Source organism: Peromyscus californicus, unplaced genomic scaffold, assembly GCF_007827085.1.
Source record: "Peromyscus californicus insignis strain IS unplaced genomic scaffold, ASM782708v3 Scaffold_12__1_contigs__length_115047231, whole genome shotgun sequence".
NCBI classification, from domain to species: domain Eukaryota; kingdom Metazoa; phylum Chordata; class Mammalia; order Rodentia; family Cricetidae; genus Peromyscus; species Peromyscus californicus.
In genome coordinates this window covers 72,057,211-72,073,841 of record NW_026294413.1, presented here as the reverse complement: position 1 = coordinate 72,073,841, position 16,631 = coordinate 72,057,211, and the positions used below count along the sequence as shown (strand labels likewise).

At 54.1% G+C, this 16,631-nt stretch overlaps 2 protein-coding genes across 10 annotated transcripts; one reads left to right on the top strand and one right to left on the bottom strand.

Annotated features, from left to right (window-relative positions):
* Positions 1 to 34: 34 nt before the first annotated feature.
* On the bottom strand, positions 35 to 14,258 carry Znf219 (zinc finger protein 219). Of its 7 annotated transcripts, none has more exons than XM_052733321.1 (5): positions 14,051 to 14,257; positions 3,468 to 3,557; positions 1,776 to 3,198; positions 1,352 to 1,483; positions 35 to 1,105 (listed from the first exon to the last, which is right to left on the bottom strand). In XM_052733321.1, exons 2-5 carry the CDS (start codon positions 3,471 to 3,473, stop codon positions 495 to 497), a joined length of 2,172 nt encoding a protein of 723 aa, XP_052589281.1. In that variant the 5' UTR covers positions 3,474 to 3,557; positions 14,051 to 14,257; the 3' UTR covers positions 35 to 494. The 7 variants fall into 7 exon arrangements, with proteins under 7 accessions (XP_052589281.1, XP_052589283.1, XP_052589282.1 ...); XM_052733323.1 differs by lacking the exon at positions 14,051 to 14,257 and adding an exon at positions 8,448 to 8,955; XM_052733322.1 differs by lacking the exon at positions 14,051 to 14,257 and adding an exon at positions 7,998 to 8,031.
* Tmem253 (transmembrane protein 253) lies at positions 8,999 to 13,322 on the top strand. Of its 3 annotated transcripts, none has more exons than XM_052733352.1 (7): positions 8,999 to 10,522; positions 10,634 to 10,770; positions 11,133 to 11,243; positions 11,333 to 11,389; positions 12,025 to 12,142; positions 12,241 to 12,380; positions 12,718 to 13,322. In XM_052733352.1, the coding sequence occupies exons 2-7, from the start codon at positions 10,663 to 10,665 to the stop codon at positions 12,796 to 12,798; spliced, it is 615 nt and encodes a 204-aa protein (XP_052589312.1). In that variant the 5' UTR covers positions 8,999 to 10,522; positions 10,634 to 10,662; the 3' UTR covers positions 12,799 to 13,322. The 3 variants fall into 3 exon arrangements, with proteins under 3 accessions (XP_052589312.1, XP_052589311.1, XP_052589309.1); XM_052733349.1 differs by lacking the exon at positions 12,025 to 12,142 and having other exon boundaries at positions 10,409 to 10,522; positions 12,234 to 12,380; positions 12,718 to 12,794; positions 12,976 to 13,322; XM_052733351.1 differs by lacking the exon at positions 12,025 to 12,142 and having other exon boundaries at positions 12,234 to 12,380.
* Positions 14,259 to 16,631: the final 2,373 nt, after the last annotated feature.

The following is a 16,631-nucleotide window of genomic DNA, read 5'->3' as shown; positions in this document are numbered from 1 at the left end:
AGGGAGAGCAAAACACAGGCAGGACACCAGGGCCTTGTGCCTCAAGACACCTGTTTATTGGGGACATGACTCTTCAACAGGGATGACAGGAATCGTACCAAAAATAGCAACGTCTACAGGGCCCCTGATAGGGCTAGAAGGGTACAGTGCCCCCCACCCCCACCCCTTATACAAAAATAAACTCTCATGCCTATGGACCAGCAGAAACTGGCAGAGTAGCTCCTCACCAGGAACACATCCTCTACCAGCCCTAGGACCCCGCTCTTTGACCCTCCCCTCTGCCACTTCTAAGGCACTGTGACTCCCCTGGGCTGGGTGGGTACAGCTGGCCCACCCTCCTTCACCCACTGCCCACTTTACCTCTTGGTCCACCTTGGGCTGGGATACGGGTCCCACACTGCTCCCTGCTGGCTGCTCTACCCAACTACCTCTAGCACTTCCCCGCTCCTGCGGGGTAAGCTTACTAAGCTAATCACTCCTAAGAGGGCTCCCTCCTACCGTTCTTGCCCCCCAAGACCTGCCTCTCCAGATCTAGACAGCCCAGGACTGCCCTCCTCTTCTAGTGGAGGGCTGGGAGGCGTCTCTCCCGACGCTGCTCGGACATAGGGCGGAGACGTGTCAGCTCGGGGCTGCCGGCGGCCCCGAGCCCTACGGCTGTGATGTACTTGCAGATGCAAGGCCATGAGCTCAGGGGCTCCAGTGGCAAAGGGGCAGAAGAGGCAGCGGTGAAGGGCACCCCCTGACCCGGCCTCACCTCCCGGGCCTGCCCGTAGGGACAGGTCCAGGGGTTCAGCCTCACCACCTCTCCCGTTGCGCAGGGTCCTCCCGGGGCTGGCAGGCTTCCTACGGGACCCTGGTCCGGTGCTGCTCGGAGGCCGGGTACTTGGAGTGCCCTCCACCCAGGTGGCAGAGGCCTGAGTTGGCTTGGCTCCCGACTGCTGCTGCAGTGAGGCTGAGCCCCGCGGGGAAGGGGGCGGGGGTTCTGGAGGAGGCCCAGGACCTGCACTGCTTCTCTGCTCTCGGTGGTGACGCTGAAGGTGATACTTGAGTGAGCCCGACTGGGTACCGGCATAGTCGCAGTGTGGACACTTGTAGGGACGCTCACCTGGAAAGAGTGGGTTAGAGTTGGTCATGGGGTCACTATCACTGCACGCACGCGCGCGCACACACACACACACACACACACACACACACTGGTATTTCACTCAATTTACAAACTTCATCCCAAGGCCCAGGAGCAAACACTGATTAGATGAATCTGAAAGCTGCCCAGCACGACCTCCAGCCTTCTGGTTGCTCTGACCCTTCTTCCTCCTAGACCCCCCACCCCCACGAGAAATGCTTCCCTCACCTGTGTGCACGCGGAGGTGCACTTTCAGGTGATGCGCAGAGCGGAAAGATTTTCCACAGAAGGGGCAATCCTTGCCAGTGGCCCCACGGCCCGCTTCGTTTCGGGTCCCTCCAACCAGCAGCCCATTTTCTTCTGCAACACGTTAAAAGGAAGTTGGTTATAGGGTCTCGCTGTCTTGTCCCGGCCAGGTACCCATTATACCCACCATCTCTCTGGGCCCCAAAGGAGAGAGGTTTAGGGGGGAACATAGATTTGTTAAAGAGTTAAAACCCTTAGGAAGCCACAAGGCTTCCCAGTAGGGAAAAAAAAAGCCCCAAAGGCATCGAAGACAGGTCTTTTGAAAAGGGAACTACAGGAGTGGTAGCCTACGTGTTGAGAACCAAATGCAGGCAGGCGACCCAGAGAGAAAATAGTGTGGACTTACCTTGGGTGACCGTGGATCTTGCCTGGGCCCCCACGGCAGGTGCGGACTGTCCTGACCCCTCACCTGGGTGGGGGTGCAGGGAAGTCAGAGTGCCCAGCGACCTGCCCCGGGCCCAGCTCTCCTCTTCCGCCTCCACCACCTCTTCTTCCTCCTCCGGTTCCTCTGTGCGGTGTCGCCGAGCCCGATTGGGAAGAGCTGAAGGCAGCGGGCGGAATCCTCCATAGTTTCGGCCAGCTCCAGGGTCGGCACCCTCACCATTGGGTCGTACCTCCCCAGCTCGTACACTCAGGTAGCCTAAGAGGCTCGGGGGCTCTCGGCGCTCAGCCGGGGTGGGTGCTGGGGCCAGGAGGAGCGCAGGGCCCAGTGGCTCATAAGCCAGGAGGCTCAGGTCAGGAGGCTGAGGGGCCCTGGCAGGCGTAGAGCCAGGCCCCGGGGCACGCAAAGGACCCAGCTTGCTGGTGTGCACCTTCATGTGGTTCTTAAGGAACCAGGGCTCCTTGAAGCAGCGGCCACACACGGGGCACGCATGATCAAAGGAGGCCTTGTGCTTGCGCATGTGACCCTTGAGAAACCAGGACTGCGTAAAGCTCTGGCCGCACACCTGGCATCGGAACTCAGGTGGCGCAGGGGGTTCCTCTGGAGGTGCAGGAGTCGGCGCCGGGTTCGCCTCCCGTTCAGGCTCTGGCCTAGGTTCAGGTTCAGTCTCAGGCTCAAGGGCAGATCTGGGTTCTGGCTGAGGTGGAGGCTGGGGTTCGGGCGTAGAAGTAGCCGCCAGGGGGCGCTCGGGAGCCCCGTGGGCCGTCAGACTGTGGTGCAGCAACTCCTCCTCCTGGCTGGAGCCAAAACTGCACAAGCTGCACTTCCAGGGCCTGTGCAGGATATGCAGGTGGCGTTCCCGCTCCGCCGAGGTGCGAAACTTGCCTTTGCAGAAAGGGCAAGGGAAGGCAGACGAGGAAGGAACCTGAGGGCGCGCCAGGCCCTCTGCGGCAGGGGTAGCCTGCATGGCCCCTGAGCTTCTGGCTCTCCCCAGTCGGGCTTCACGTAGTAGGGCGCGTTCCTCCAACTCCAGCAACAGCCGTGCAGCAGGGCTTCGTGGACGCTCGGGCTGGTGCGTTCGGAGATGTGAGCGCAGCAGAGCCCGCTGCGCTGCGCGGTGGCCACAATGTGGACACTGGAAGGCTTGGGCACCCGGGTGGGCTCGCAGGTGCAAAGCCAGGATGGAATTGAATCGGAAGCGCTTTCCGCACACAGGACAGGGGAAGCGCCGTTCGCCTGCACGAGTCTCAGTCCAGCCCACTGCTCCCATCCCAGGAGACCCGGCGCTCACACCTGGTCCGTTGGAGTAGTGCTGCAGATCCAGCTCGCCGTCGAAGGCTGGTGGGGAAGGCTCTAGGTGGCCGACCAAGACGCGGGGACGTGAGCCCTGTGGGGAAAGATGCACGTAGAGGAGAGGGTGGAAAGGGCCGATCTATGGAAAAGGGCACGAAGAATGGAAACTAAGAGTGTGTAGTAGGCTGGGGCCTGGCCTGGGTACACTGGTGCCTCTCACCTCCAGAAGTTGTGGGATGGGTGGAAGTTAGATACTGGGACCAAGTTATTAACATACATTACTATAATAGGAAGTAAAAAACGTAGACAGGAGAGGGGGTACCGTTGAAGGTACTTGCAGGTCAGGGACAGAGCTTCACTCACCTCCATGGACCCCCTTCACATTCTTTGGTTCTGAGGATTGGAAGGAGGAGGAAGGAAAAGCTGCTAATGAAGGCAACAGGTGCGGAGGTGCTAAAACAAGACAGATTGATTGGAGGAGAGGTGAGCCCTGGCTTTCAGCAGTAAAGTCGCCCCACCTTGCAGCCTGTATTCCTAAAACTCGTCCCTTCTTCCTGCTTGGATCTGGATGCATCACATGCTTCCTATCTGCTGTCCTCAAAACTTGCACCCCTCCATCTGCCAATTTGTATGACACACCCAGAATTCCTCCCCTAGTCCAGAACCACCACACACACACACACACACACACACACACACACACACACGCACACGCACACGCACACACAATGTGGGAGGCCATCATAGTATACCCCTCTTCCACTTGCATTGGGCTGTGCCACGGGATAAACAAATGTGGAGGGCTAGCCATACTCCTGCTATCCAAGTGGGACCAGCTCCTCTCAGACCCGGGGCCAGTCAGCCAAAATCCCTCCAGGTCCCTCCTCCTTGCTTTTGCCGGCACCAGTCTTCTGGTCTTTCCTCCTCCCCCTCCCCCTTCCTGGATTCCTGATCCATTCATTTCCATTCATTACAGAGACTCATTCATGCATGGGAGAGAAACACCTCCCAGCAGCAGAGTCTGGAGGCAGAGGGGGAGGGGCATGAAGGGAGAGCCAGCTACAGAGGGAATGAAGAGAGTTGGGGGAGGCGTGGAAGTTAAGGGGCACTACCAGCCTAGGGAAGGGGTTAAAAACTGCAGATCCCACTTAGGTTTCACCCCGTTTCAAACCTTGGAGGCTGTGGTTTGATGGGGCATCTCAGCCCCTTTGTCCAGAGCTGTTCCGAGGCAGGCTTTCCTCCTCTCTGCAGGGGAGAGGCTTCCTCACACAAGAGGAGGATTACACTGGCTCTGAGCTCAAGAGGCTGGAGTGAGGGACGGGGGGCGGGGCCTTGCCATCTGCACAGATAGGGGGATCCACACATGCTCCGAGCAGGAAGGGGTTAAAATTCTCCATCTAAAATTCCCTATCCCTGACAAGTGCTGTACTGGGCAGGGAAGAGGAGAGTAGAGGGAGAGGGTGGTGAGGGGAGGTTCTCCTGATATTTCACCGCTGACAAGGTCATGGAATTAGACTTCAGGGGATGACCAGAAGTCATCTCATCCCATCTACCTTCCTCCTTCCATGTAGAATTGTGTCTTGTTCAGGCTAAATGAACTTGGGCCTAGCTTCTTTTTTTAAAACCTCAGACATAATATTTGATAAAGAACTTCCTTACAATGAGAATTATGAAACTGAAATGGGTTACTAAGAAAGAAAAGGACTCAAGCATTACTTTACTTACAAATCTTTAATTGAAGCGAACTGGGTCAGGAGTTAGCCCTGCTTATCAGCAAAGAAAAGAGTCTGGGGTTCAAAGCTTTAATTTTCAACACTGAGTGGATGTGGCAAGACTCTATGAGGGGGCAAACACCTGTTACATGCAGAATCTGACCTTTGAGAGCATTAACAGATAAATTACAAAATGCCCTGCCCAAGCATCACTAGACAACCACCGTCACTTAGTATGTGTGTTTCTGTAGGTCGAGATTCAGGCATCCATGCTTGTCCCATGAAGCCTCCAAATAAGCCCTTAATTGGGACCAACAGCCTGGCCAGGCTCACTGAAAACTGCATAAAGGTGAATTAGAGTGGATCTAAGGGGTACAAGGCTATTGTAAGCGTGTGTCTTACAACCTTGGGTAAATCACTTACTCTCAGTTTACCGTCTATGAAATGAGCTATAATAAATTTACATTTGTAGTCCCTGCCAACTTGAAAGTTGTGTGGTTTTAAGTCACAAGACTCTTCTGCCCCCACCCCCAAAGAGAAGTTAAAACAAATGGCCATTCCTTCAGTACCATGGAGAGTGCAGTGGGCTACTAGAGTGGCCACTTTGGCTACCTCGGTATCACAGACAGAGCTAGGAAGTGCTAGAGAGGCCACATTGGCCATTTTAGCACTAAAGAGAGGACACAGAAACTAGTGAATGGGGGAGGGGGGCGAGTCCTATTTGGGAACTATGGAGGAGTATCAGAGAAGCTATGGAGGGGTATCAGAGGAATTACTTTGGCCTTTTGGATGTCATTGAGAATAGAATGGAAAATACACATACCTAGAAAAATTTTAATTAGCTATACAGAATGTCATAACAGTTACAGTTTGTACATCCTGGAATGAGTTACTGAGGCATCGTATTTGAGTCCATCACATTCTGTTGCTTTCCTGGGGATTCCCGGAACATCCTGGTGTACAGCCAATCTGGTATATTCAGAGGAAGCAGATGGCTGGGAGGGGTGTGTGTGTGTGTGTGTATGTGTGTGTGTGTGTGTGTGTGTGAATACTGCATGGTCATAGCTGACTAACCTATGGGCACATATTCTGATCCTGAGAAGATTCTAGGGCCTCTAAAACTGCCTGTAAAACACCAAGCAAAATGTCTCATAGGAAAATGGCCTAATACCTGAGGCAAAAAGAGCAGAAACAGAGCAAGGCTTCCTCCCCTGAACAACAACAAACCCCACACTTTTGCATGTAGCAGTTTCCAGAAAGCAGCGACACATAAGAAGGCACAAATGGAAGCTGAATTTCTCCTCAGGGGCAGTTTCCCAGAAGGTGGCCTAAAATCAGGAAAATCCACCGAGACCTCCTAGGCCCAGTCAAGATGGCTTCCGTATCTCTCCATCAAACCAGGTCTCAGGCACCAGATCTCATAAATTGTTCTCAATAGGGAAGAGCACCAACAGAGACAGAGTCTGTGACCTGGTTTGGAACCCAAGTCAGACATGCATTGTCTGTGGACAATCCTCACATTTTTCTATACTCAAGGCTTAAACACCACCCCTGAGCCTTGGCCAGAGTAGCAATGACCTACTTTCCACACCCAGAGGGAGTCAGGGGTTATCTTGCTCCTGTTTGTATTTTTGCAGAGATGCAGGACCGGAGTTACAAATTAGAAATATTTCCAAAGCAACAGGCCAATTACTTTTACCTGCTAGGAGAGCTGAGGCAAAGCGGGTATGGACCACCAAACCTTACGGAGGGGCGGAGGGTGAAGACTTACAGAACAAGGACCAAGAAGATTCCCCCAACCCCCACCCCAAATCTTGTGATTCAAAGTATTTTAAGGTCAAGTGTTCAGTAGCAAAGGATCAGGGTCCCGGGGGCCTAGCTGTAAGTAGGCCTCTGCCTCTGGTCATCCCCAACACATGATTTTTTTTTTCTTTCCTTTTGGCAATCTCCCCTCTCCTAAATTAGCTAATGAATATGAACCACTTCGACAGATGAGATTAAATGGAAAAGGGGCTTATTAGACTGTCCAGAGTCAAGACCACCTGGAGAACACACACATGCCAACATCTCACTTCCAGAGTCTCCCATGGCTCCCTGACCCTCACTGCTGAGAGCAGCTTCAAATCCACACTACACTGAACCTTGACACCTTTTTGGAGTGAGTTCTTGGAAAAGGGATAGGGGGGCATGAAATTTCAGTCATGGGCTCCCAAATAACTATCGAGAGGTGAGAGGGAGGTACAACCCACACACACACAATCTTATCCTAGACCCATGTTCTAGCATGTCCTAACTTGACCCCGATTCTGAAAGTTCTGAAGGCGCCTGGATTGGGGGGCGGGGGTGCAAATATACAGCCTTCAGTCCCTTTAACTGGAGCTGGCCCATAAAAAGTCAGTGTTTGTGCCTGCACGAGCCTCAGTCCTCAGGCTGGGAGGTGGGTAGGAGACCCTCTGGGAAAATATCCCTCTCAAAAACTGGTAGGCAAGCGGAGCAGGACCTGTGATCGCACACGAGGGACTCCACCAGCGCACCCCACACTCCACGCGCGGAAAATAATCCAGGAGGGCGATGGGGGCAGGGTTGGGAGATAGGGAGGCCAGAGCTCAGCTACCCCGGGCCAGGAGAACAAAAGCGGAGTTACAGCCGCCTCCGCGGCTGCCGCGGGCCGAGCTCTTTGTGACACTTTGTTTGGGACACACAGAGAAGCACCCCCATCCTCTCCCCTCCCCCCCCCCACCACCCATGCCCAGCCCGGTCCCGGAGAGTTAGGGCTCCTTCCCCCCACCCCCACCGGCTGCACCTGGGCCGGGGGAGCACCTCCACTCTGCTCACCGTCCTCCGCACCCCCAGGCCCCCCCAGCACCCCAGGCCGCGGCGCCCGGCCTCACCGCCCCTACAAAGCCGCGCGCCCCCGCCCCGCGGCCGCGGCCCTCCCCTCCGTGCCGGGCTCCGGGCTCCCCCACCTGGCCCCCTCCCCCGGGCGCGCGCGCCCCCCCCCCAACTCTCACGCCTGGCCCCGCCGCCCCCCACCCCGCCCCCCGGAGCTGCGGGCGAAGTTTGCCGGGGCCGCGCGGCGCCCCTCCCCCGCCCCCGCCCCCTGCACCTGCTCCGCGCGCGCCCCCTCCGGGAGGGGCGGGGAGGGCGGCGGCGGGGGGGCGCGGGGGGAGCGGCTACTCACGAGCCCCGGCGGGCGGCGGCGCGGGCGGGCGGGCGGCGGCGGCGGGCCGGCGGCGCGGGCGTCAGCGTTACGTGGGGCCGGGGGAGATGCGCCGGGCCCCGGCCCCCCCGCCCCCGGCCCGGCCCCCGCCCCTCCCCGGCCCTCCGCCCCCGGCCCGGCCCGCATTGTGTACGGCGGGAGGCGGCCCGGCCATTAGCATGCGGGGGGCGGCGCGGCGGGCTGCGCGCTCGGGCTCCCGGGCCGGGGGACCCCCGGAGCGGCAAGAGGCGGCCGCCAGGGGGTGCGGGCCTTGGTGGGGGGGGGCCCGGGGGCGTCGCGCGAGGAGGAGGGGGCGGGGGTGGGGCGCGCAGACCGTTCCTCGAGGAGACTGGAGGAGACTGTGAAAGGTCATCTTGTCCTTCCCCCAGCCTCCAAGCAGGACTGCCCCTCCCACCCTAGACCCGGACATACCAGGGAAGGAGTTGGCTCTGCCGCTGCTTCTGCCCCAACATGCACAGGCTCGGGAAGTTCTTCCTGGGGTTTTATCTCAAAGCCTCTCCCTTACAATTTGTCTCTCTTTTGGGAGAGGAGGAGGGGCGATTATAGAGATAGTTAATGTCTGCCGTACAAGAAACATTATTAAAGTTACTCTTCCGCCTTTGCCGTTCTTGATAAACACTTCTCGCTCCTGCTTCACGAATTCTATTTTCCGTTCTTTAAGACACTTTAATGGCTCTTCAATGCAACAATATTTACTGAGTGCTTACCAAGCACCCGGCGCTGTGCTCAACACTGGGGGAGATGCAGAGTAGGGAGGGGGATGTGATACTTTCTCTCGACGCGATTATAGCCCAAACAGTGGCTGCACACTCCTAAGTGGCATACTCAGATTTAGTCAATATTTACTCGATGATTGTTCACGTATTTAGCAGCATGAGATCTTTCCAGTAATCCTCTAATATAAGCTCCCATTTACAGGTAAGAAAAAGATGCTCGAGGTCTCTCCTTCCACTGACCTGCAGATTCAGGGATCCTCATCGCAAGGCCTACATCTCAACCTTGCCATTAAATAAAGTCAGCTCTCTTGGAGATTGAAGAGAGAGGAACCAGGCACAAACAGACGTCTGGTTCCCTTTAAACTGCGATTCCCGGTGCCCAGGAAATCAGCGTGGACTCAGTGCTCCAGTGATGTTGGCTCAGCAGTGAGTAGGGCAGAAGTGCCTCATGAGGAAAGCCACTTCTCTCCCCTTTCTCCTGGGCCTCAACTCCTAGGGATCTTCTGACTCAGTTTCTTTCTTTTATCTTCAGTGATTACAAGTAATAACAGCCACTTTTTTATGTGGCATTTGCTGGGCTAAACTAATTCATACGCGTTTTCTCTTAATGCTCAAGGTAACCCTATGAGATTGGCCTTATTAATTTCTCCTTACAGATAAGGAAACCGATTAAGCAACTTGACTACACAGCACAGGTAGTCTCATCTCGAGACCTCAGGCTCTTTCCTATAACTGATCTGTAGAGTATACATTCAAGCCTGCTGGTTCTTAGTGTGGAAATAAAATGTCCTCGCCTTAGTTCCTGAGTAAGCCCTATAGAATATGGACAGTGGGCACATCTGTATGACCTCCGCACCATTAATGGTGCTCTACTCACCCTGGAATCAGCTACCCTTCAGGGGCATAGTGTTGCTAATTCTGCTTTGTCAGGGGTACACTGGAGTTCAAACAGGTAAAATAATGTCACAATAATGTAGCCAAGGTCACCAGCCTGGGAAAGTGGCAGGACTGAGATTCTAGCCCAGGCTACAGGAACCCTTTTTTTTTGCTCAAAAACACTGTTGGTATAGTATCCTTTTCAAGACTGAACATTTGGGCAACTACGTGTTCTTCACTGAGTAGGAAACAATCTGGACTAGGTACAAGGCTCTCCCTCCATTTAATCAATTAGTTAATGTCCAATTCAGAAAAAAAAAAAAAAAAGCCTTCAAGAAAGAAAGGAGCAAGGCTGGAGATTTAGCTCGGTGGTAGAATGCTTGCCTAGCATTTACAACGCCCTGGGATGGATCCCCAGTGCCACCCATCAAAAAAAGAGGTTAAGGAGGAAGGAGAAACAGTCCAGAAAAGCCAGGGGAAAGCGGACCGGACTGGAAACAGAGTTCCTGGAGGAGCAATCCAGACAGTAACACAGAATCTCACTAGGGCAGAACAGGTAATTTGAGGAGGGAGCCACAGGACAAAGACTGGCTGGAGATAAGGGGAGACTGAGGTCCAGGGCGAGTATGTACATAGGGATGAAGTAAGTGAACTTCAAAGAAGATGGGGGAGAAACAGGGTAACAGGAAGTGGGAAGACTGAGGCAGGCCTGGGTGGCTTGTGGGGCGATTTGAGGCTGATGTCTACGTAAGGCCACTCCCTGGATCCTGAGGACCTCATAGTGATCTTTGCCCCACCACACCTCAGCCCTGACAGACTATGTGCCAGGAAAATCTTGTCTGCACTGAGCTACCAGCTGAGTCCCAACCCTTTGGAGCGGCTGCCTCAGACTAGGTAGGTGTAAAGTTCTGGGCCTCAACTCTGAATTGGGAGTGGGCAGAGGGGTAAACAAAAGAGACATTGTGTGTTCCCATAACGGTCCCAAAATGAGTTTTTCCAATCCAGGAAGCACCACTCTAAGAGTCAAGGGAACCATGGATCCTACCGCTGATCTGCCGAGGCAGGAGAGACCTGGCCTTCGTCTGGAAAAGCTACAGCACTGGGCGAGACACAGGCAAAGTGGACACCTATTGGTGGTGGCGGTGAGACCAGGCTGCCCTGTTTCAGGTCTTGCCTAACTATACCCAGAGTTCAAGTCCATCCATATTCAGTGAACACACACCATGTGCCAGAAACTGTGCTAGGCTGAGGGGGTGGGAGGTGGGGGCGATGACCCTTCATTTCCAAGTAGCTTGCCTTCACCGTTGGAAAAAAAATAAAAGTAAGTAAACTATAAAATGAGGCAGAAGAAAAAAATGGCACCTAATTTTTAAACTTCACTCTTTTAACTTTCCCTCTGCCGTGCATTTATCCCAATTACTGATATCTAAAGGATGAAACCGTGGTGAAGAGGAAAGAGCCTCTCCTGACAGCCCCCCTCTAATTGCCCAACTCTGGCCTCCAGGTGAGCCAGCTGTGGCTGGCAGTAACCATGGTGCCCTTCACAGTCTCAGTTGCATGCCTGAACTCTGCCTGTCACATGGCCACAGCACTGCCACTCTGGCCTGGAGCCTCGGTAAGACCCACCACAAGAATGAAAGGAGGGTCCGGGGGACCCCTCCCTAACAAGACTCCAGTTCACAAACTGCCCTTCTCACCATTTAGGGTCTCCTCACTGGGATTATCACCCTGGAGCTTCGAAGAGAGCCTTGCATCTGGAAGGTGAGAGGGGAGACTACGGGCCTGTCCGCCCCACCCCCCACTTCCCGGTGCACACACACACACACACACACACACACACACACAACAGACACACACACACAGACACAGACACACACACCCCTCAACCCAAAGAGTGACTGGTCCTCTCAGCTGCTTGTCCCTGACCAAAGCAATAAAGGAAAGTGTTAGAGGGCTAATAGTCCTGTCAGAGGGTAGGGAAATAGGAGCGGAATTTCGTTAGTTTTTTTTTTTCCTTTCTGCCAGTGTGTGTGTGTGTGTGTGTGCATGTATGTGGGTATGTGGGTGTGGGTGTGTGTGTTTTGCTGGAGATTGAACCCAGAGCCACATGCACAATAGGCAGACTACCCCTGAGCTACAGCCCCAGCTCCCCTGTCCCCCACCACCACCCCCCGCCCCCAATAAGTTTACTCAGGATGGTCTTGAACCTATTCTGGAGTCCAGTCAGTCAGGCCTTGAACTTCTGACCCTTCTGCCTCAGCCTCCCAGGTGTCAGGGATTACAGGCCTACACCAGCAGTCCTGCCTCTGAGTTTTGTTTTCAGCTAGGTTGTAGGTGGAGTTTGAGCTTGGAATGAGTCCCCTGGGCTGGGCAGGGCTGAGCTGGCTCACTGGTAGGTGCGGGCCATGATGATATCCAACCTCTTCAACCTGATCTTGGGCTTCATCGTGGTGGTGATGGAGCTGATGAAGACAGCCTTGGGGCCTGCCTCTACTGCCCCCCTCCCAGGTACTGGTGAATGAGGACAAAGGTACAGGGGAGGAGAAAGGGCAGAAGAAAATAGGGGCTGTACCCCCCGCAAGCATCTTCACCCTGCTTCCTGAAGTTGACAGGGTTGCTGGTGCTGGAGCTCAGTGCAGAGGCCTTCACCCTAGGAGGAGTGCTGGTCTCAACGTACGCCCTATTCTTGCTGAGCCAGAGGAAGCCAGGATGCTTCACGAGGTCAAGTCTGCACTACCAGGAGTTACAGGAGGTAGGGGATGCAGGGAGGAAAACATGAAGCAGCGAGCTTCCAGCTAATTCTTCTTCTGGCTGTCCTAGTCAGTGCCACATAAGGGCAAATAGTGGGGCAGCAGAGAGATGAACAGTAGAAACTGACTGGCTTTCTGGCATTGGACGTTGCCCCCCCCCCCCCATGATGGTTGTGAAGGAATTGGGTATTAATGATTGGGACCACACGAGTGACCAAACACTAGTAAGCTGCCTTTGATATATTATTGCAAAGAATCGAAAAAAAAATGGGAGGGTTTTTGCTTCTACCTGGGGCTTCTCCTTTCTTGACCCTAAAATTTGCTCACATCTGTTTTCAGGGTCTCTCTGAGTTGGAGGAGGTTTCTGGTTTGGAGAATGGTCCCGTGGTGGCTAGCACAGGAAACAGAACAGATGAGTGAGTGGGCAAGACAGGTGCCAGTGCCCTCCTACGCCAAGAGGGGCATTCTCCAGGCGCTTTGGCGGTGTGCCCTTCCCTCGGACTCTAACTGAACTCCCCCAAAGATGTGCATGAAGCCCGGGGGAGCGCCTTCAGCTTCCTTTCAAACCAGGCCCATATCTCTTCTCTTCCCCACTAGAGGAAGATAAATGTCTGGACTAGTGACCTCCCTCACCTCACTCCTGGTCAAGCTGCTTCCTCCCTTGCATTCTTCGCCTTCTTCCTCCCTGCCTCTCCATCCAGCTTCACATCTGCCTCATCTCACTGTCTGCGTCTGTTCACCTTTCACAATCCCATCCACTCCGAGCCCGGTGGCTGCACCCGCCAGCCAACCCAGAATCCGGCCGGCCGTCCGTTGTGCTCCAGGTCTCCCTTGGATCCGGGTCCTGCCTAATTTCCTGGAGACTACAAATCCCAGGATGCCCCGCTACCCCGTGACCTACTGGAAAATAAAGAGCCTTCCCTCGGCGGCGGGGGCGCTGTGCATCTGCTGAGTGACGCGAGGCGCTGGGAGCAGGGCCTAGCCGAGTTTCCCCGGACGCGACCACTGGCCCCCGCGTGCAGGGAGGAGCCGAGCGGGCCCGTCGCGCGCCGGGGTGCCGCCACCGCGGCCAGGCAAGCGCAGCCGGCTGGGGGTCTCTAGCCCTCCGGCCTGCAGCCGCCGACACCGGCCAAGGCTGGGGGCGGGCGCCTGGCCGCGCCGCGCTTCCCCAGGTGCTGCCGCCGCGCCCCTCGCACGAGTGCCCAGGTTCAAAGTCCTGAGACTTGGAGCGCGCGCGAGAAGGGGGTTGGAGATGATGAGTCAGAGGCGCCGGCCCTCCTCGCCCCCTCCCCCCCGGGCCGGGCGCTGGAGAGGACGGGCTGGCTGGGCAGGCGGGGGGGGTACCGACCTAGGACTTTTCCCGCCTCTAGCGAGCACGCTGGTGGACCGAGCCCGCGTGGCCGCCACCCTTTTCCAAGGCGCGAGCGGGACTGCGCAGGCTCGGACTCTCAGCCGCCCCCCCCCCCCCGGCGGGCCTTTGATCCCTGCTTGCACTGAGCCCACACCACTTGTGACCTCTGCAAGTGTACAAAGATGACAGGCTCGGGTGGTTTGGGGGGGAAAGCCCAGGAAAATGGTGGATCCCAGTAGCACCGGGGTGGGGGGGGGTGGGGGGGGTGGAGCTTAGTAGCTGCTGGAAAAGTAGAAATTAACTAGGCCTAAGAGAACTCACCCCAAATTCACACAGTGCCCGGGATGGGTGTTGGTCTCACATCATTTTTGTTCCCACTTGAGAAGGCTTCTTTCCCTAGAGAATGCTGCTTCTCCGGGCTCAGGCAAGCCCAGGTACCAGTGAGGCTAGAGCGCAGCCTGGCTGGCTTGCCCTGACATTGCAGTGGCGCCAGCTGCAGATCCTTCTGTTTGTGACACCTTGGGAGTGGTAATAGTCGCCCTATGACAAAGTTACGTGTGAGTATTAGTGGGTGGAGACAGTTCTGGGATCAGGCTCTGGAATGGAGAGAACCCAATCTGGGCCTCCCCCATTCCTCCTCTCCCCCAATCAAACTGCAGGAATTGTGAAGGGCTCTGAAAAGAATATTTTTCTTCAGAGTCAGCATGTAGTGGCCAAAGAAACTATAGGGGGAAATCAGCAATTTGCTGTCTTCCAGCTTTTACCATTGTGATCGGAAACCTGGAAATTGCATTCGGGATCTTAAGAGATGTTCAGTGAACGCGCATATGGGTCTCTTAACAGTGCTGAATGCTCAGGGCCAAGACCTAAGTGGTTTTACTTCTCATTTATTGTCCAACGTAACTGGCAAGGGGCTTTGCTCATTGTAAATTATTAAGATTCTCAAGATACTGAGGCTCACTTTTTTCTTTTCTTATTGGCTGCCTGGAACTTGCCATGTAGGCCAGGCTGGTCTTGAACTCCCATTTGACCCACAGGTTTGAAGTGCTGGGATTAAAGATATGTGCCACCATGTCCAACCATGCCTTACCATACGAAGACTCTACCATGTCACCATGAAGTTTGCCACACACACACACACTCCTTACCAACAATGTGAAATAAGCATGAAGAACTGTTCATGAATTCTGCAATGCTCTTCCCCAACTGGATGCATGTTAACTTCTACCACAGTTCGCTGGTCAAAGCAAATCATAAAGCCGCACTCAATTTCATGGGAAAGATAATGTGGAAAATGAGGGGAAGCAGAAATAATTTAAGGAAAAGGTTAGGAATCCGAACCTTGAATCACTAACTAGTTGGAATCTGTCTCTTAGCAGTTATACCCGTTTCTACTTGTTTAGTTCGGTTAACTTCCATGCAAAATTCTTGATGGGAAAAATAACAAGACTGATTGTCAGGAAACCTAGATTCTGGTTCTGATGCTTGGCAAGTAAGATCTGTCTGAGCTCTGCTTGGTTCGCATAGTCATGGTGTCCTGTTTATCCTTTGTCTTACTGAAGCGTAAGGCTAAAATAGAGTCACACCAGGAAAAGTACTTTCAAATTACGAGGCACTCAGGTCAAAAATAGTCTAAGAAGGCAGATAACGGTGTAAAAGAGTGAAGGAGATGGGTGAGACGACCGGACTCGGGTACACACTATCAGTGTAAATGGGTGTGCGTACTCAACTCCACCAACTACTGCGCTTGTGGCTGTGGACCTGGTACGGCCACGGTTTCCAGTCAGAAGTTCTGACTTTAGGTGTAAAGTATTCTGATTTCAAAATAGTAATAATGAAATACTTTTTAATTCAGGGTCAGATTCCGCCTGTAGTTCTGTAGATTTAAATGTCAGTTTCTTTTCTTTTTTCTTTTTTTTTTTTTTTTGGTTTTTTCGAGACAGGGTTTCTCTGTGTAGCTTTGCACCTTTCCTGGAACTCACTTGGTAGCCCAGGCTGGCCTCGAACTCACAGAGATCCGCCTGGCTCTGCCTCCGGAGTGCTGGGATTAAAGGTGTGTGCCACCACCGCCCGGCTAAATGTCAGTTTCTAAAAAATTTTTTTTTTTTTTTTTTTTTTTTTTTTTTTTGGTTTTTCGAGACAGGGTTTCTCTGTGTAGCTTTGCGCCTTTCCTGGAACTCGCTTTGGAGACCAGGCTGGCCTCGAACTCACAGAGATCCGCCTGGCTCTGCCTCCCGAGTGCTGGGATTAAAGGCGTGCGCCACCACCGCCCGGCTAAAAAATTTTTTTTAAAAAATAATGTCAGTTTCTGTGTCATGCAAATAATATTGCAAGAATTTGATTTGAATCCCAGCACTCAGGAGGCAGAGGCAGGAGGATCACTATGAGTTTGAGGCCAACCTGGCCTCCAGAGCTAGTTCTAGGGCAGCCAAGGCTACACAGGGAAACCCTGTCTTGAAAAACCAAAAACCAACAACAAAAAGAATTCTGGTTTGGGGTGTAACCAACAACAAAAAGAATTCTGGTTTGGGGTGTACAGTGTGGTTTGTGTAGCTCTTGTGGAATGGAATGCAAGTGTGTTGGAGGGTTAAACCTGAAGTTACCCCTCTAGAGCACGGCTTTTCAGGACAGGGTCATTTTGCCTGCTGGGGGTATTTTGCATATTTGAAGAGATTTTTGAGGGTGAGGGTGGTAAGGGAATGTGGAGAGGCAGGTGCATTAGCATATAAGTCAGGAGATTACTGCTGGGGCTCCTCTGGCCAGGACCTTTGGCCTGCTGCCAGCCAAAACTGAGTCTTCCCTATGTCTCACGACTCCCCCTCATCCACACTGGCTGCCCAGGGTGCCTGGCTGCTCTAGAACAGCATTCTGCATTGCTACCGTACTCCTCCTAGTGACCACT